General features: G+C 51.8%; 1 protein-coding gene and 1 long non-coding RNA gene across 3 annotated transcripts in view; both read left to right on the forward strand.

The window, feature by feature from the left end:
- LOC120324142 lies at window positions 1–1,821 on the forward strand. Its single transcript, XR_005565177.1, has 2 exons — window positions 1–648; window positions 1,702–1,821. It is a non-coding gene; the product is annotated as an uncharacterized LOC120324142 (long non-coding RNA).
- Window positions 1,822–6,734: 4,913 nt separating this feature from the next.
- The window catches only part of PHF2 (PHD finger protein 2), an 82,971-nt gene continuing 69,848 nt past the window's right edge, over window positions 6,735–19,857 (forward strand). For both annotated transcript variants that reach the window (XM_027732573.2, XM_027732572.2), the window contains exon 1: window positions 6,735–6,931. In XM_027732573.2, coding sequence (XP_027588374.2) covers window positions 6,834–6,931 — 98 coding nt within the window. In that variant the 5' untranslated portion in view covers window positions 6,735–6,833. The remainder of the gene's footprint in view (window positions 6,932–19,857) is intronic.

Raw genomic sequence — 19,857 nt, forward strand, 5'->3', positions numbered from 1 at the left:
CCCCGAGCGCTCCCGGCCCTCCCGGGCGGGGCTGAGCCCCGGCGGCGGGGGCGGTTCGGGCTCGGGGGGGCTGCGGGGCCGGCGGCCCAGCCCGGGGGTTGTTCCCGGCTCTCCCGTGTGACGGGGGCAGAGGGGGCGGAGGGTGGAGGGTCCCCCCCCGGCATTTCCCGTCCCTCCTGCCGGGAGGGCCGTGACGGGGCCGTGACGGGGCCGCGGTGTCGGTGCATCGCTGCGTCACGGGCAGGGCCCTCGGCCCGGCAGAGCCGCGGGGTGTTCCCGATCCCTGCTAAAAAACCCTCGGAGCGGTGAGTCCCCCCGGGCTGTGGGAAGCCCTGCAGGCGGCAGGGCCGCGGGGGCCCGTTCTCACACCGTCGCCGAACAGCTCTGGTGACACCCGGCAGCCGGGACGGAGCCGCAGCCCCTGCGAGGAGGGGGAACGGGACCGCCCAGCCATCGCTCCTGTGCTGTGAGATGAGTGAGGCCGGGACTCGTCTTTCGGTGCTGTCAGTGCCCACGAGCACCGTTATCCTGCCCCACAATTCCCCAGCCCCAGGCGGCAGCTCCCTCGGTGGTGACAGTCTGTGTAATCCTTTGGATTGCACCTAAAGCCTGCGGAGTGAACAGAGTCCGGTCGCACTGACCCGCCAGGTATGACCACACCGGAGGGCAGGGACGGCTCCCCACCCCGTGGGATGGAGATGGGATGGAGTGGGGCAGTGTAGAATCCCAGAAGATAAGGGGCTAATGTGTGTGCCTCAAACACTGATAGCTGTGGAGCCAACCAAGGACTGTTGGGAATAACCAAGGATTGTTGGTCCTAATACACCATAGGAAAGAACAAGATGTGGCTGGAGAAGGGGCCATGCGGAGGGAGGGCAACACTTCTCTGGGACAAACATCCTTGTTCTAGTTCCTGGAGATAAGCACAACACAGCACAGCACAAGCACAGAAGTGAGGCTGAGAAGTGGGCATGGACTGCAGGGGATCAAAACCACCTGAGACCCCCAAAGCCCTCTGACCCATTTCCAGAAAGGTCTGAAAGAACGGACTGCAGGGGATGGGATGGGATGGGAACAGAGGGCTGGCTGGCAGGATTCTGACTGCTGAAGGAGAGTGGCATCGGAACCAGGTATCTCCTGGGGGTGCCAGCCCAGAGGCACAGCACTCACAGGTGCCTGGAGCCTTCCAGAATGGTCAAGGGCAGAAACTTTGTTGTGGGGTTGGAGGGGCGTATCACCCCAGGTTCCCAACTGCCTTTCGAGGTGCTGCATTGAGGTGGTGCCCTGGGGTGAAGCCTCAGTGGGTTCACCCTCAGCAGTGGGTTCTGCTGTTCCTGTCAGACCACACAGCACCTCCTGGGTAAAGTCCCCAGGAGAGTGTCCCCGGGTGCCACCCCTGGCAAAGCTCCTCCCTGCCTATGGGCCTTGCCTTCGGGTCTCTGTCAGAGCTGCGCTCATCTGTGTTACTTTACTCTGGTTTCTGGTTCCTAACAGCTCTCAGGACATCAAAAGAGAAATGTTTAAACACTTGGAAGATCTCTTTTACCTAGGAAACTCCTGGCTGCTTTGGCTTTGGGAAAAATGAACATCCTGAGCGAGGGATGCACCCTGATCCCTCGTGGAACAATGTGGGGAGAGGTGGAACAAGTAAGGATCAGCTTGAGGCAGCAATGGGCTCATATGCATCTCCCTCCTTTACAGAGCTTTGGAGCAGGGAATGCTTGTGGCCCAGCACAGTGACACCATGTGAGGGGGTGACAGGGGCAGCTCCTGCCTGCAACCAGCTCAGGGTAAAAAATAAAACATTGGGTTCAACTGCAAGTGATGAATCCTCGTGGATGGGCAGAGCCCAGCAAACATGTTCCTGGAACTGTGGAGCAACCCCAGAGGAGCCAGGGGTTCCCCCCCCAGGAATGTGCCTTTTTCCCCCAAAATATGCCAACCAAGTCCTGATTCCTGAAGATCCAAACGGAATCTCTTCCAATAGTTTTTCTACTCACTGCATCTTGCCCTTGTACCCAGCGGCGACTCCTGGTCCCGCGTTGGCAGCGACTCACAGCCCAGCCGAGGAAAAACCAGGAGATGCAGGGTCAGTACAGCACATCCTGACAAATGTGATCAGATTTCCCTGTCTTTCTGCCTTTGGATTCTTCTTGCCTGCAGTGCTGCCAGTGGGGTTGGCTCTGGGATTAACTCTGCATTGGGGCGGCTCTACTCAGGTCAGTGGTGCTGGGGGGCTCAGGCATGGTTTGGGGGGCTCAGACGTGGTTTAGGGGGCTCAGGTGTGGTTGGGGGGGCTCAGGTGTGGTTGGGGGGGCTTGGTTGTGGTTGGGGGCTCAGCTGTCATGTGCAGCAGGACCGGGGCCATCGCTGCTGCTGCCCCTGCAGGTGGGTGTGCAGGGGTCTCACCCTCTGCCTGGGGAACCCGCAGTCCCCCTGTGCTGGGCACTCAGCACCACTGGCACGGAGCCTGCCCTGCTGTGCTGGGGCTAAGATCCCCACTGCTCTGGATCTCCAGCAGCCCAGGGAGTCCACGGGGCTCCCCCACACCAGCCCTGCACAGTGATGGCACTGTGGGTTGGACAGGGCTGTGAGCAACCTGGCCTAGTGGAAGGTGTCTCTGCTCATGGCAGGGGGGTGGAATGGGATTGTCTGGAAGGTCCTTTCCAACCCAAAACACGCTGTGATAAGATGATCCTGTGACCCACAGATCACAGTGGTGCCACTGACTCACTCATCACTGCCATGATGTGCACTGGGACAGATCCCAGCCCAGCCATAGGGCACCCTGGGTGAGCAGCCCCTGGAGTGGTGGCTGTGGTGACCACAGTGGCCATGTCCTGAGCAGAGCTGTGCCAGGATGCTGGCTCCCAGCTCTGCCCCATCTCCCCCAGCCTGTCCTCTGCTCCCCACTGCTCCCATCACTGGTGTGCTGACTCTCCCTCTCCTGCCTTGCTTTGCTCTGGAACTGAGGATCCAGTTCCCTTTCACTCCTCTGAGTGCAGCAGGGAGGTGGGAGGAGGTTTTGCTTGTTCCCTGCCCCAATCCAGGGGCACTGGGCGCTCCCGGGTCTGTTTCATTTTTATTTTATTTAAGTTTTTCCCCTGAAGGCCATGTAGAGTGAGAACTGCACACAAGACATGGACAATGTCACCGAGGCTGCCCTGCTGCTGGTGCTGCCACGGGCAGGCTCCTGCCCTCCCCTCCTGCCTCGACCTGGGCCCCGAAGTAAATGAAAAAAAAGTAAGTAAAATAAGTAAGATAAAGTCAATAACACAAAATAAAATAAATATCTGAAAAATTAAAATCTCATAAAAGAGACTGATAAGTTTTATTGACAGCTGACAAGAAGGTTCAAAGTTTGTTTTTTTGCCAATGTACCTCGTGCAGGTTCTAGTGACTGACAACAAACACACAGTTTAATGTCAATGTGACACCAAAACCCCGTGCAGTGACTCCTTATGGCACATGCCATCAGATTGTGGGAGGGAATATAAAGTATTAATATATTAGCATAAATTAATATTAACAATCAATATAAATGTGGTGTTGGGGAGCACTGGAAGGATGGATACTGTCTGCAGCCACTGGACAGGGGGACTCTTGGTCTGTTTGAGGCTGCGCCACTGCCGCTGATGTTTTTCCAATTGGCTTAAAACTTATTTTTTAATCAATAATTAATTAAATATTAAATATTAAATCTTTTAAAATACTAATTTTAGAACTATTTATCAGATAAAAACTAATTTCAGTATTTCAAAGAGTGAACTTAATGATCAAATGACGTTTTGCTGAGGCAGCTGGGCACAGCTCCACTGCTCACCCTCCCTGCCAGAGGGCTGCCGGGCACCTTCTGGATCCAAATGCTCCTGGAGAACTGAGGACAGTGGGACAACCTCACCCATAAGTTTCTTTATCCATTAATCCCTGTCAAAGGGATGAGTAAGATGTCTGAGCTGCCAGAACAGAGCCACTGTGTTTCCATGCATTGTTGGCTCCAGCATCATCCAACACAACTGACTTTGCAGGGGAAAGGAGTGAAAACATGGACACTGTGAAAACAGGAGTAAAAACACGGACACACCACTCTACTGCTGGGTATGGGATCACCTGAGGCCCAGCAATGGATGATCAGGAGCTGGACATGATTCCAGCCCCCAGGAGCACCTTGGCTGCACCCACACCTGGCCCTGCTGCCCTTTGTGGTGGGCACCAAACCCCCGTGGCAGTCGGAGGGGTTGGCTCACCCACGACTGCAGGGGGGACACGCTAACACTGGAATTCCAGGGAGTGCTTTGGAATATGGCTATTTGCATGGAGACGCTCATGGGACTGAGGAAAGGTGGTGAGAATGTAATTCTTCACAGCTCATATGGGCTGGGTGAGCAAAGCCCATAAACAACTGGGAGAGGGAGATGAGCACAGGACACGGTGTGGAGGAGCTGCTGTGTTCACAAATGCTTCAGGGAATAGTCGTGGAATCATTTTGGTTGGAAAAGGCCTCCAAGGTCATCAATCCAGCTGATGATTCCATGTGCCATTAACATGAAAACACTGGTTTCAGGAAGGGAGGGCAGCCCGTCAGGTTGCAGTGCAGGTGTTTGGGGTGTACAGAGGCACAGAGCCCAGAATCCTCGTGACTGTCCTGCAGGCATCCCAATCTCCAGAGGCTCATTTAAACCCTGAGCTGAGAGGTGCTGGGAGATGTCCTTGGCATGAGGAGCAGTGTAAAGGCGTGTGCAGCTCTGCGATGGCTCCTGAGCTGTTCCGCCCCATCCTGCCTTACTCCCAGGACTTGCTCTTCTACTTTCTGGCTGAAGCTGTGAACCATCAAAGCCATGAGAGATGGATTTAAACCTACAGTTTTAGAGGCTTTTAGGGGGCAGGTCCTTTTGTGACGCATTGCGATGAAGGAAGCAGGTCCCTTGGTGCACCTTGAGACACTCAAACCCACCAAGTCACAGTTTAGGACATGGCCCTGTGGCTTCCCACTGCGTCACTGCACTTGGGGACGTGTCAGAGGCCACCCGTGGTGGGGCTGAGCGTGTCACCCACACACAGCTCTGTGTGTGACAGTCCTTCCTGTGTGTGTACACACAGCAGGCAAGGGGAACCACCCTGGCAGCCCCTTTTCAGCAGGGCTGAAAGTGGGGTCTATCTGTACCAACAACAGCCACCTCACTGCAGAAAAACTCAAATTTGAAGTTTTTTGGCTCCTTGAATTTCCCTTGTCCCTCACAGGTGATTCTGAGGATTTTTGCAGACTGATGAAAAAAGGCTGAGAAATATCTGTTTTATTTTTTGCTCTAAGACAAATAGAAGTTTCCCCCTCCCCCCCCCCCCCTCCCCCCCAAATGTAAAGGATTTAAGATGCTGAATTCATCATAATGGAATTAAAATCCCACCTTCGCTGGGATACCCGTTGCGAGCACTTTGTAGGAAGCTCTCACTCCTCAGGGAAAGGTGTCAGTGGCTTTTGAACACTCTGGGGACACAGGTCCTCTCAAAAGCCCCACTGTCTGGTCGTTTAACCTCTGTCAGAGCCTTGGCGTGGTGAGGCAGCCTCGGCTCAGACTCCACGGTTCCCTTTCACCTTTGCTGTGGGAGGGGGCCCGTGGGGATGTGCAGGGTTGGGGTACACAGTCAGTCAGTGCCTCGGCATCCCCTCACAGCCCATATGCTGCTGGGAGCTGGTTCTTGGTGGGAACAAGGTGTTCATTACCATCCCTTTGGTGTCACAGCAGGGAAAGGGCTCTGCTAGAGCAGGTGGTGACTTTAAAGGCAGAAATCATACAGTCACAGAATCACAGGGTGCTTTGGGCTGGAGGCGACCTTAAAGACCATCTCATCCCAACTCCCAGTAAAACTCCCAGGTGGTTAAACCCTCACAAATTTGATTTTAGTGAATAGAAAGAAGCTAATTTTTTCGTGGTGTTTTTTTTTTTTTTGTTTTTTGTTTTTTTTTTTTTTTTTTCATGTGAACCAGCCCCGGTGCATATCTATGTGCCCCCACCCGCCCTCCCCACCCGCACACCCCCTCCGGGCGTTGTTCCTGCGGGTCGCACCGCACTTACGGCCACTTCCCCGGGCTTCCTGGTCCTCGGGGCGGACTGGGAGCTCCCCGCTCCCCGCAGGCACACCGAGCTCCCCCCGCGCTGCCGCTGACACCCCCCGAGCGGGGTCCCCCCGTCCCCGCACCCCCCGAGCGCCCCCGCCGCGGGTCCCCCCGCACCGCCCCGCAGGCCCCCGCGGCGGGGCGGGCGGGGGCGCTCGGGCTGGGCAGCTCCCTCCCGGCAGGCGGGGGTTAACACAAACACGCGCGTTCCGCCGAGCCCCCGCCGCGCCCCGGCCCCGACCGGGGAGCCCCCGCTCGGCTCCGCTCCGCCCGGCCCGGCCCCGCTCGGCCCCGCTCCCTCCGGGCTGACGCAAGGCCGGGCCCGCCGGGGAGGCCGCGCCGGGCTGTCACCAGGGGGCACCGCCGCGATCGCCGAGCACCGGGAATCACCATCCTGGAGGGACAACAACAACAACAACAACAGAGAGCCCCGGCCCGCGGCGCCGGCGGGCGGCGGGACCCGGCCATGGCCCCCGGCTCCGGGCAGCGCTTCCCTGTCCTCCGGCACCGCTCGCCTGCCCCTCAGGAGCCCTAAATCCACTACCGCGGTTTTTTAGCGTTATTTTTTTTATTTTTTTTTTATTATTTCGTTTTTTCCACTCTCTCCCCTCTCCCCCCCGCGTCCCCCCCTCGCGCCCCGGCCCCGCCGTGCCCGCACTCGCCGCGCTCCGCTCGGCCGGGCGGGCGGGCGCCGTGAGCGGAGCGGATCGGCGCGAACATGGCGACGGTGCCCGTCTATTGCATCTGCCGGCTGCCCTACGACGTGACCCGCTTCATGATCGAGTGCGACGCCTGCAAGGACTGGTTCCACGGCAGGTAACGCACCGCGCCCGCACCCCGGCCCCCGGCCCCGCCGCCCCCGGTGCCGCCGCCGCCGCCGCGCTCCCTCCCGCAGGCCTTCCCGGCGCGGGGGAAGGAGGAGCCGGCTCTGCCCCGGCGCCGCTCCCGCGCTGCCCGCGCGCTGGTTTTGTGTGTTTTGTGGGGTTTGGGGCCGCGTTACCCGCACAAAGCTGCTCCCCCCGCGCTGACACCGGAGGCCCCCGGGGGTGGCGGGGGCCATTGTGCGCACCCGGGGAGGGGACGGGGCCGCCCCGCGTCCCTCCCGCAGCCGGGCCCGGGGCGGGGGACGCGGAGCTCGGCCGCGCTGTCAGCGGGCTCGGCCGCGGCGCCTCGGCCTCTCCCGCCCGGGCAGGGCTCGGGCGCCCCGGCCCCCCGCGGGTGTTCCCCGGTGACAGGGCGGCCATGGCCGGGGCGGGCCGGGGGCTGCGGGACCGCCCGCCCTGGAGCCCCTCGGCGCGGGGACCGGGGCCGAGGGGCGGCCGGGGGAGACCCCGCTGGCGCAGCGCCCACCCCGCGCCCGGGCGGCTCCCCCGGGCAGCGCCCCCGGGGACCCCCGCGCCGGCCCGGCCCGGGGCTGGGCCTGCCTGGCGGGGCCGCGGGCAGGGGAGCGGCGGGGGGGGCCGGGCGGGGCGGGGGACTCGGCTTTTCGGCTCGTTTCTCCCAAAGCGCCTCCCGGCGCGCAGACAATGGGCGGCCGCGGCGGAGTTGGGGCGGGCGGCGGAACTTCGGCGGTGCCTGGTGCGATGGGGGTGGGGGGAGGCGGCGGCTGGGGGGGACCGAAAGCCGCAGCAGCCACCGGATCGCCCGGGCGGCCGGTGCCGGGGAAGGGGGGCGGCAGGTGGAGGGGGGTGGGCGCGGGGGCAGCCCCCCGGCAGGACCCCTCGCTCCCTCCGGGTGTGACGGAGGAGGAGGATGGAGCGTCAGCGGGAGTGATAAAAGTGTAAAAAGTGCAATTAAAATCAGGTAAATCACCTGGACGAGCGCTTTGTACGGCAGGGGTTCAGTCGGGTTGGGCTGCCTGTCTCTGGTCGGAACCAGCGCCCAGCGTCTCCTCCGAGCAGCTGGCGGGGGAGGCGAGAGGCACTGCCCGTGCGGCTCTCGGATGCCCGAGCGGGCCCTGGGGCACCCGCGCATCTTCCGGGCGCGGAAAAAACTGTTCAAGAAACTTTGCCGTGGCATTAGGAATTATGTTCTGCCATTTACGCAAAAGGCTGTGTAGAAACAGGAAGGAAAATACAGAAATAACCGGTCCTAGTGCCAGTGCTGGCAGAAGGGTGCTCTGCACGTGTGGTGCGGGACAGGAGGCTTTGAAGGACGTGGCTGGCCCGTATCAGTGAAGACTCGGGCACAGATGACGAGGTGAGGCTGGAGAGAAGCCTCAAGCATGTGTACTTGAAACTTAGAAAGTTTAAGAACGTGAAAAAATTGAGATTTTCAAGCACAGTGATGAGAGAGTGGATTCCCGAAGAGGTAAACGGCAAAAGGAGTTTGAGCTGCCTGCACAGGGTGGTAAATTTTGATTGAAACGGATGGAAAGAGATTAGTTGTAACTGATCAAGCAAATGATCTTTTTGTGGGCAGCTCAGGGTCAATAGCACAAGGAAAGGTGTTTCGTTTTGTGGCATAAAGAGGTAGAATTGATTTGTAGCACTGTTGGGGGGGGGGGCTGCACCCTTTTTCTTTAGCTCACGGTAGTGTCCAGAGGTTGATTTTAAAGAAAGGAAACTGAAGAGGAGTTCATTTCTCACCGTGTCAAAACCTGAGATAATTGTATTGAGAAGTTCATGGAGTATTTAGTAGCAAACAGTTTATCTATGGCCCTGTTTGTTTTTCTTGGTATTATGCAAACAAATAAATAGTCAACAAAGGAAATAAAAATCAGGGTTTAGTTGTATAAAATTGTCTCTCTCCTGGACAATCAAAACACTCTTGGTGTTAATATTTATATGGAACTGCAACAAAAAAATTACAATGTTATATAGTACTGCAACCAAAAATACAATGTTATATAGGTGCTGCCACCAAAAATGAGCAAGTGTGCCAAGCTGCGTAGTGTTCAGGAGCCTTGCCCAGTGTTTTAATCATTTAATCATACTTTTGTCTCTTGTTAACATGATGTACAGTGTGCATTTCAGAAAAAAGGGTGACATTTCTGTTTTGGTTTTTAGAAGTGGGTCAGGTGTTTTCACGTTTCCCTTCTGATGGGAGTTCCCAAATATTTAAAGAAATGTTTTTCGTGGGTTTAGCCCTGCTTCAGTCACAGTCTCCCTCACATCTGAGGCTGGGCAACATGTCTGTGGCCACTTTGGCTGTTTTGATGGCAAATTGATATTTTCAAATTATCAGAAGTGTGTTAAGTTTATGTACAGCAGCTTAGAAGCTGGAGACAGGGCGGTGGAACCCTCACCACATGTGGGATGAGCGCTCTCCAGACCATCACTGGGTACTTGGCAGGGTGCTGACAGGACACTGGCTAAAGTTTGGCAATCGCTGCTCCATGTTGTTTCCCAAATTCTGTGCCAGAGGGATGGATTCGGGCTTCTCTGGGGGTTTTAGGTATCACCAATGGTCTTTATTGTCTTTTCCAGGGAGTTTTTCTCTTGTGAATCGGTGTTAGATCTTTCTGCAGAAATCACTGCTTAATCCTGAAGAATGTCAGGGTGGTCCCTCACCGCTGGCTCCAACCTCCTGTGTGACAGGGAGGTGGCACCTTGGAGTGGTCACTACGCTGTCCTGGGCAGTGCCATCATTGTGGTGTCAGGCCTGCATGTGGTGACTGAATTGGTATGGACACCTGACAGGTTTCTTGTGATGGAAATTAGGTGTCTGTGTTGTTTTGTGGGTCAGCAGCCTGTGGCAGCCTGTCTGGGGTGATGTTGCTGATGTTTCAGTGAGTGCTGTGCCTTCCTCTGTAAGATTTTTGGCCCCTCTGTTGTGACTCTGACATCAGAGACCCTTGGACACTGTTATGTGCTGAGCCACGGAGCTGCTGGTGTGTTCACAGGACACTGGTTGTGACTCCTCATGAGACTGAGGTTGGATCATTCCTGTGCTCTCTGTTTGCCTGAGCTGCTCCGGACAAGTAGCTTCCAGCTGTCAGGAAAGGATGAAGGTGATCTTAGAGTCAAATGACAATAGTGCTCAAGCGGGCATGGGGCTGTTGGACTTCTCTTTTTGTGCAGATCATGTGTTGTTTTACATGGCAGTTTGGGCTCAGCTGCCTCAATGCTCTGCCCTGAACAGCCCATCCTTGGTGCTCCTGGTTTCCTGGCCATTCCAGGACCTGTGCAGGGTCCTCACCTCTTGGATCCCATCGCAGGGAGGAGCCCTGGTGTGTTCCACCTGTTACCCAGCACCAGGTCTGCAGGCAGCAGTGACACCAGGGTGTGGGGAGTGGTTGGGGTGGGAGGTGGCTCTTTGGGCTTTGGAGAAGGCCAGGAAAGGAGGAGGAGGAGGGAGTGGCCTTGATGTATGAAGAAGCTGAGACTCAGCAGGTGCCCAGGGACACTCTGCCATCTCCGGGGTAGGCTTGGCTGGACAAACGGCTCGGTGCCAGCTGTGCCACGGGAGAGCTTCTCTGGGCACAGGGGATGTGGGACAAGGTGGTTCATCACCTTGGGGGAACAGCCTGTACAGCTGTGTGAGGTGAGGAACTCTGCCTTCTCCTCAGCTTGCAGGTGATGCTGCTGGCTGTCTGTGACCAGTGGCACTGTGTGTGGGGCGGGAGCTGTGTGTGATGTTGGAACTGTGTGATGTGGGAACTGTGTGGGGTGGGAGCTGTGTGTGGGGTGGGAGCCCCCTCAGGGACATCCTCCATTCCCCCACACCTTCCCAGCAGCTGGGAGTGGCAGGGGTGGGTTTGCCGACAAGTTGCTGAGGGCTGGAAGAAGTTGTGCATAATGACAGGCCTCTTCTCATCTACGATGGGAACATTACAGAACCTCACATCCAAGGAAATGCAAGTCCTTTTGTACTAGTTGGTTCAGCTAGAAATCTGTACGGGGTTACTCGTTACAGCTGTAGGTGAGGGGAGGTAAATTATTCATTTTCTCTGCAGTGTTTTGTTACCTGTTCTTATAACACACACCTGGTGCTGTAGGGTGGGGTCATGCTTGCTAAATGAAATAACAAGTATTTTTGTATTTGTTTATGTTATCGCATGTATATGTAAACTTTGAACCTTCTTGCCCCAGGCCTAGCAGAGGTCGATAACTTAGGAAAAGGTTTAGTTGCCTAAAAGCAGCTCATGCAGTTACTAGAGTAGCCTAAAATGATGATTTGGGTTACTCAGGATGCCCCAGTGCACAGAGTGAACCATGGCTGGGCTAAGGAAAGCACAATGTGCTACTCTGCAAAGTTAACCCTGTGCATGGGGAGATTTTATGTTCATAATGGAATGTTCAGTGTTGTTCCTTTCAAAAACAGGTCTGGGTTTGCATGGCACCATCTAGTTCCTCTTTTTTACCCAGGCTTATCACTAGCTGTGGGCAAATTTGGAAATTTGGGTAAAAATTGATGAAGATAATCCTAAAACTACAGCGTTGTTTGCCTTGGTATTATCACAGCAGAGGGAGTCCCTGAGGTTAATTGTGCTGTGCACAAAACGATTTCCTTTTGTGTGCTGAGTTCAGACATGACCAAGGTGTGTAGGTTTTTCAAATAACTAAAAATTTCATATTATTTCAAGTTTTCCTGAAGAGTTAGTTAACATGACAGCCTCAGTCACCCTGGGAACCTGACCACAGAAGGCATCACGAATAAGCCATGCTAATGCCTATAGCAGAATGCTTTCTCTTGTCCTCTGTTCCCAGCGAAAAAAAAGCAAGCCAGGTTTGTTTAGAAATTACTTTGCAGAGCCCCTAAAGCATGGTAATTATTGTGGATAAAGTATCTGCATGGACACTTTAGTGGGCGTTGGTTGCCTTAGAAAGAAAACAACCCAAACAAAGAAAAACACCTACTTTTGTGTTAAAAATCTGATATCTCGGTATGGAATGTGAAGAAGATTGGAACTTAAAACTGCTTAAAACCTTCTTGTTTTCAGATTGAAATTGCTGTCACTTTGACTTTCCTTTCAGTACCACGGCATTATTTATTCTGCTGGAAGCTGACCAGAGAACTTAAGAAGCTTTTTTCATTTCAATTCCATGTTATATCTTCGGTTAAATTCTTTTTAGATGTCCAGGGCTGCACAGAGGCAGGAATGTGTGGCACACTTGTCCCAGTACTGCTGGTGGATTTGTTGACTTGTAATTGTTGCCTCACCCCTGGAAGTGTTCAAGGACAGAGCTTGGAGCAACCTGGTCTGGTGGGAAGTGTCCCTGCCTATGGCCTATGGGGTTGGAAATAGATGGTCTTTAAGGTCGTCCCTTCCAACCCAAACCATTCTGGGATTCCATAATACTGCTGTGTGGTCCCACAGTGATGACTAACACCACCTCCCAGAGCACCACAAGTCTGGCTGGCTGGTGCAGTGAGTCGGTTTTGTGTGTTGCCATGTTGTCAGTGCTGTGTTCTTGGTCCTTTGGCGTGGCTGAATAAACTTCTTGTCTTACCATTTCCCAACCATTTGTACTCTGAGGAAGAGCCTGGGATTCAGGATGGAAAATAAGTCAAAGAGTTTTTAACATGCCATTAAAGCTTTCAGCTGACCCCAGAGAACCTCTCGGGTCATTGCAGTATCAATCACAGCTGCAGAAATACTTTGCAAGTATTTGTTAGAAGTAGAGCCTCAATTTGTGTATCAGATTTCCAAATATAAAGTTTTATCATAGAATCATGGAATCACAGGATGGTTTGGTTTGGAAGGGACCTTAAAACTCACCTTGTTCCATTCCCAACCATGGACAGGGGCACCTTCCACTAGACCAGGTTGCTCCAAGCCTGGTCCAACCTGACCTTGCGTTTATTTGTGGTTTTATCTTGCAGAGAAAATACACTGGGAGGTTGAAACCCTGCTTTTGGTCTAAATTAAAAGGGTTGAATTCTTACTCAAAAAACCAAGTTTGCACAGAAACTGGTGTTCACCCTTAAAATTCCCACGGTGGTATTGTAATGCTGATGTTCTCAGGAGCAGTGCTTGGCACAACTGAACAATAGGAAAGGCTCCCTGTTTAGCTACTCATGCAAGAAGTGCATCAGCTTCCCATTTCTGAGCCTCCTCTCCTCTTCTGCACCACTGCCTGGGTAGTGGATGGGTTTCAGTGGGTGCCAGGGCAACATCTTGGCCTGCAAAGCTGGCTGTGAAGGAGAACAGGTGCCTCTCCTTCGATCTGTCCTTTGCCATGGAACTGAGCATCACCATTAGACACCTCCAGGCTCACAGTGCCTGAGTTTCTTGGATTTAATCTTGATTGTTAGAAGAGCCTGAGGGTTCAGTTTGAAAAAGCATTCAACTGACATGGAGTCCAGTTGTGAGAAGAACTGATGACTCCAGTTTATGCAAAGAGGAATTTAGGTGCCATGAGTGCTTAGCTGGCCTGGACATTGAGGTTTTGTTGTGTCAGCTCACAAATCATGGCATTATTCTGCTAATTAAAGGATGCTTTAGAAAATCCAAGTCTAAGTAATACCAAGAGTGGACAGTAGTATGGGAAGTTGTGGCCTACATGACCACTGTCTGGTCCTCTGGTACCTGAGAGCAAGTAGAGATCACAGAAAAGTTCTGGAATATAACAATTCTTTTAATTTCAGAGGGTTTTACCCAGATTTCACCTCTGAAAATGTTATGAATGTTAAGCACAATTCATATTTCATTTAAAAAAAAAAGAAAAAAGAAAAAGGGTGGATTAATGAGTGCTCTCCAGCAGCCTGAACCTTTGTCTTCACTGTGTTGTGAGTCCTGTGGGCACCTGGGTACCTGTTAAGTTGAGCAGTAGCAGGATGGCAGCAGCCTGACCAGGTGCTGCCTCTTAATCAGAAAAATTAAAGCCATGTCACGACAAAGAAATGAGTTCTGCAAGCAGAGGGGGACTTTTTCCTTAGTGCTCCATAATCAAGGAAATGGGTTAAGATGTCTTGGAAAAAAGTTATTAAAGCAGTGTAAATACATATGGGGAGAAACTGGGGAAGAGAGAAAGTGTTATAGAATCACTCTAAGGCTTTCTAAAATTCTAACCCCAGCATCTTTACTATTACCTTAATATATTTACTTCTTTCTGACCAATATACATTTTACAGTAGCAGTAAAATATATCTACACCAAAAACTGAATGTGTTTTCCTAGTCCAGACAGCTCTCTCCTGTAGGTTTACAGTTCTCAAAAGACTTAATTAAAACATGGTTTGTGACATTCAAAATATCTTATAAAGATGCTCTGTAGCAGTGCTGGAGGCTTTTTTTGTGATACAGGTGAACTAATGCTGTGAGATCACCTGGGTTTTCCAGTGTCCATGTTATGTATCTTATCAGTGGCTGATAACACTGTAACGTGGGTGTACATTAGCAAATCTTACACTGGCTGACTGATATGAATAGTAATTCCTTTCCAGAGTTTTATCTGAAAACAATGAGCCTGTGCACAGTCTATTTTAGGGCTCTATGCACATCTATTTTTGGACGTTACCTGGCTGTTTGTTGCATCCAAATACCTCCTGTTTACAATACATTGGCAATAACAAGATGTTTAGCAAATCTCAGCAGGTCTCTCATGTAGATGTTTTCCTGGGGGGTTTGTCCCCCACTCCACGTGGTGACTGAGTAGCTCAAGCTCCTCAGAAGAGCATTCTCTGAGGGGCAGTGGTGTCCCAGGGACCATGGGCTCTGGTAGTGTGATGTGATCACACTTGAGGCAAATGACCTCCAGTTGTGCCAGGGGAGGTTTAGATTGGATATTAAGGAAAATATCTTTACCAAAAGGCTTGTCCAGCACTGGCACAGGCTGCCTAGGGCAGTGGTGGAGTCTGCATCCCTAGTGGGATTTAAAAGACGTGTAGATGTGGCACCTGGGGACACGGGTCAGTGGGGGGCTTGGCAGTGATGGGGAATGGTTGGACATGATGATTTTAAGAATCTTTTTCAACCTGAAGGATTCCATGATTCTGTGATCTCCTGCTTTCCTCTGGTGCTTGGTGCTCTGCAGCTCTGGGATGCCAGGCCAGGGTGCATCCAGGGTGCCAAGGGATGATTATCTTCTGGTCTTGGAGAGTGCAAACCCCTCCTTGTTACACTCTCCTGGCTCTTGTGGAGAGTTGTCAGAAGAGGCTGACAATGAGTCAGGGTCCCTGACCAGCAGCCCATGGAGGAGTTCCCCTCTTCTCTTCCTCCCAGGCACGTCCCCCAAAAGTGACGGGTGCTCCTTCTGCAGGTGAGGCCAGGGCTTGGTCCTGAACTTCCAGGCAGGGCAAATGTGAGGACACTGAGCTTCACTGTGTCTGTATGTGCTTACAGATTCCCAGCTAACCAGTGCAGGCCTCTAATGGCATATTCAGCAATTTTTAGTGTTTTAGCAAGTGGTCGAGACGAGCAGAAAGTTAAGCTGTAGTATATTTTGACTGGAAAAAATAAACCAGAATTGCAGAAACAAAGATATTTTTACATTTCCTGTTTGCAGTTGTTAACCTGGTAATCTGGAACTACGTGAGAGCTGCTGGAGTTACGGTGCCTTGTTGTTTTCATGGAATTGCTCATGGATTTCGTTGCATTTTCCTCTTTTAGCAAAATATATGGTACATTTACTCTCAGAAACACCGTTTCTCCTGGAAGTTTTCATCTGGCAGACTGGAAGGATGTAACAAGAGAAAAGAAGACGTGAGATATTTCTGCTGGGAGTCGGTAGTTGTGATTTTTTTTTTAAACCTCCATTTTTGCTGTTAACATCTCAATGGAAGGGGATGGAAATGTGAAAATTGGCTGGAACGCTGTTCCTGTGCCATATGTGCCATGTCCCATGTGTCAGGAGCACATGGAACAACCAGGGATCATTGTTCAGGAGCACAATCCCCACAGCCAGGTTCTAAGTGATATTTAGTCCCCTTATTGAGCATCTCAGCATCTCTTGGGTCGGGGCAGGAGGGGAGGTGAAAGGGCTCAGAGTGCTGTTGCTGCTTTGTCCGTGTTTGAACAGGGAGAGCATCTCCTGGGCCACCCTGCTCTTAGTTTGGGATTTCCTCTCTATTCCTGATCCTAAATCTCTTTAAATACAATTGCAACAGTTGCTAAGGAATGTAAAATTTGAGTGTATCTAGTGTGCTGTTAATTTATTTAGCTAAACTGAGCAGTTTGTTGGCTGGAATTGGCTGGGAGCTGGACCAGTGGAACCCCTGGCTCCTTGCAGGCTACCATGAGTACGGCATATGAACTCCTTCCTATCCCAGAAATATTTCTTGGGGAATTAAAGAATGCTGTCGTGGTGATGAGTCCTGCTGGACACCTGGATGAAGGGTCATTGAGCAAAGAATGTAGTGCTGCTTAGTCTTTTTTTCTCTGGTCACTTCAGAAATCCAAGTCCCAGAAGTGTCATCAGAAGGCACAAGACCTCCAGGGTTCCCAAAGTGGCCCAAGGCTGGTCTTCTGCTGGTGAGGGGAGTCCATGGGCCACCTCTCTTCAGTTTCTCATCCCTGCTCATCGTGTCCAAAACGCTCATGCTGCTACTCTTCAGTTAGTTGCTGATGAGGGATTAATGATTCCAAAGACTTGATTGATTCCTGGTCTGGAGGCAAGGCCTCTCGGTGAAGCTTTGCCATCGAAAGGCATAAAGATGGTAGAGCGTGTTAAAGAGGGCTAGAAAAGCTGAGGATGCCGTTTCCTTACAGGGGAACATGGGACTTGTTCTAAGAGGGGTGAGTTTGCTCTTGCTGAGATGGCTGAGGAGGCCTTAGAACACTCAGGCGTGTTCTGAGAAGATCCTACAAATTCACAGTTTTTAGTACCAGAGTGGTTCTCGGCAGTATTCAGAACTCTTATCCACCAACTCTCTTGCATCAGGACAAACACATCGGCCACATGAAAGCACAGCTGGTCTTGAGGGAAAGTCAACAAATCCACTAAGGAGTTGTCCCGAGGGTTTATTGGTTTGTTATTGGAAACAATCACATGTATTTCCAATCCAAGTTTTTTATGTTATTGTCAGGTTCCAGATGCTGTATTATTGCATTAGTGAAGAGCCTCTTTCTCAGTCAGGTGTTGCCATCAATACTCTGATGTGCTTCTGCTCATCAAGTCATCTTCTTTAGTCATGAGATGATAAAATTGTTCATCTGAGTTAGGCTGAGAGAGTAGCTGAACATTTCTTCTATAGCCCAAGAAATATTCTTCATTTTCTCATTCCATACAGAGACCTTTTAATTGTTGACCGTGTTTCAGTAAATGTCTTTCCCGTCTCTTCCACTCCACATTCATGTTTCCTTTTTACTTTGTCTATATTTGCACTAGGGTTATCTGCATTAAACTTGTAAGGGAGCCAGATATGACTTTACTAGTTATTTTTTAAGCAGCTTGGTTCTGAAATTGGGTTTCTGCCTTTTGAATTGGCCCATGAATTAAAGCAGAGGTCCTCAACCTTGCTTGGAGCTTGAGCAAGGAAAAAAATCTCTCCAGTACGATGAACTGGCACTGATAAGTCAAAGTGTGAGTATTTAAGAGAAGTGAAATCACTTGATGGGGTGGGCTTGTGTTAGATTTAGTCACAACTGTGGTGTTGCAGCAGAGCTACAACCCGGCAGCTCCCAGGAGTTGTTGGCTGTGGGAACAATCCATCGTCAGTCCTGCAGGAGAGCTTGGTGTTCCTCGGTGGGGCTGAATAGGAATCACCACTCCAAAGCCAACCCCAGCTGCCTGCCTTTTCCAGGAGTAAATATTGGGGTGGTTGGGGAAAGTCATCCTGGTTCTCTGGTCAGTCTGTTGTGATGTTGAAGAGAGGGTAAAACTGGAAAATCCAGCAGGGATTAACAGCGCTGTGGGAGAATCGACCTGCAGAGCCCCGCAGGGCCCCAGGAGCGTGGGGGTGGGATGTCTCTGAAACACTGGCTCAGTTTGTAACAGACCTGTGCAACTCCCTCTGTGTCCAAAGAATGAAGGGAAATAATGTATCCAACTCCTTGAGAGCCCTCTCCATCCATTCAGGGCACAGTGTCCTGACGCACACAGCCTCAGCACTGACTTTCTCCTCCAGCTTTACAAGCAGTATCAGAAATAGTAACAGTTTTTCACCCACCGCTGCCTTTCACCCTGGCATATAGCTCACAGTCCCCTGCAGTTTTACTCCCACATCTTCCAGCAATCTTTGATTCCTGAGGGCATCGCTGCATCCATTGAAACACACCCATTCCTTCCACAGCACCTGGAGCTGTCATGGGTGGGGATGAAACACTGGGAGCTGAGTGAGGCTGGGGTGAGAGGCCCACGGTGTTGGTAAAACTAGGACTGAGGTTTCAGTAAATGACGTGCTGCTACCCTTGGGGTGAGTGTGGAGCCCATTCCTGTGCTGGAAGGAGCTGTGCTGTGGAGCAGGGATCCCTCAGTGTGCAGCAGCACGTTGCTGTGGTTCCACCAGGCTGGATTTTGTAATGGTAGCTCCTGTTCAATGCAAGAGTCTAAAAATTTATTTTGAGGGACAGTTGCATGATTCTTTCTGCTTTTCTTGGTCCTTCAGCATTTCTGTCTGTGACTGGTGCCCAGGTTGGAGTGCACAGAGCTGCACTTATTCCTGTGTGATTGGTGGAACTGTGGAGAGTAAAGACCCTCTGGATTTAAAGTTCCTGTGTAAATTGTTCAAGTCACAATTCTGTGTTAAATAATTATATTTAATTATAGTGAAGGGACTCCAAGAGAACTGGAGAGGGATTTTGACAAGGCATGGAGTGACAGGGTAAGGTCTGGTTTTAAACTGCCAGAGGGCAGGGTTAGATGGGATATTGGGAAGAAATTCTTCCCTGTGAGGGTGGGAGACCTTGGCACAGGTTGCCCAGAGAAGCTGTGGCTGCCCCATCCCTGGAAGTGTCCAAGGCCAGGTTGGACAGGGCTTGGAGCAACCTGGGCTAGTGAAAGGTGTCCCTGCCCATGGTAGGAAGTTGGAATGAGATGAGCTTTAAGGTCCCTCGCAACCCAAACCATTTCATGATTCTTTATTTTCAGACATACCAGTTAAACATAGAGGTTCAGGCAGAGGACAGAGTGATGGGATGACAAGGTTCCATTACTGGCCTTGCCCCTCCTCTCCTTTGAAGTTTTTGTCAAATTAGTTAATTTCTCTTTGATTGGGTTCACTTTAACTCTCTCTCATGTGTGCACATTAATTTAAATATGTTAATATTGTAGCTGTAATATGTAACCTAATGAAGAAAGTGAATAGTTTATCTCTGGAAGAGGAAGGGGAATGAAAGCTGTTCTGGAAGGCCGAGTCAGAAGAGGACTGGAAGGGCTGGCAGCAGTGTCATGATCTGAGCTTGCTGGGTTTCCCCGGCCAGCCACTGATGGCTGACTGGCCACTAGGCCTGCCTCTGTAGAATCCCAAAATCCCAGCCTCCAAACGGGCATTTGCTCTCATAGGTGTCCTCTTGGCTCCCCTTGTGCCAGGCACGGACTGACATTGTGTGCCACATGTGCAGCAAGAGCCCGGGCAGTTTCTGTTCCAGAGAAGCCCAGCAAACCTGTCAGGGTGTGGAGTCGGCCTCTGCTGCCTGGAATCTTCAAAAATTATTTCTTTAAGGCAGAATGTGTGTCTGGAATGCACAGCTCTCCTCAAGAGCCTGCCAGGTGTCTGGCAGGGCAGAGGAGTGACAATCCACGGTGGGTTCTGTGAGTGTGTGTCACCATATGTAGCTCTCATTATATCTGCTATTGGAAACATAGATCTGTGTACATGTTGTGGTTTCTGGAAATGCAGGAAATGCCACGTGCTTCCTCTTCTGGAGGTTTGTTGGATTCCATTCTGGGTTTCATTTTTTCTCAGCAAAATTTACCT

The sequence above is a fragment of the Pipra filicauda genome, unplaced genomic scaffold (assembly GCF_003945595.2).
Source record: "Pipra filicauda isolate LSUMZ 115617 unplaced genomic scaffold, ASM394559v2 scaffold433_size896684_pilon, whole genome shotgun sequence".
NCBI classification, from domain to species: domain Eukaryota; kingdom Metazoa; phylum Chordata; class Aves; order Passeriformes; family Pipridae; genus Pipra; species Pipra filicauda.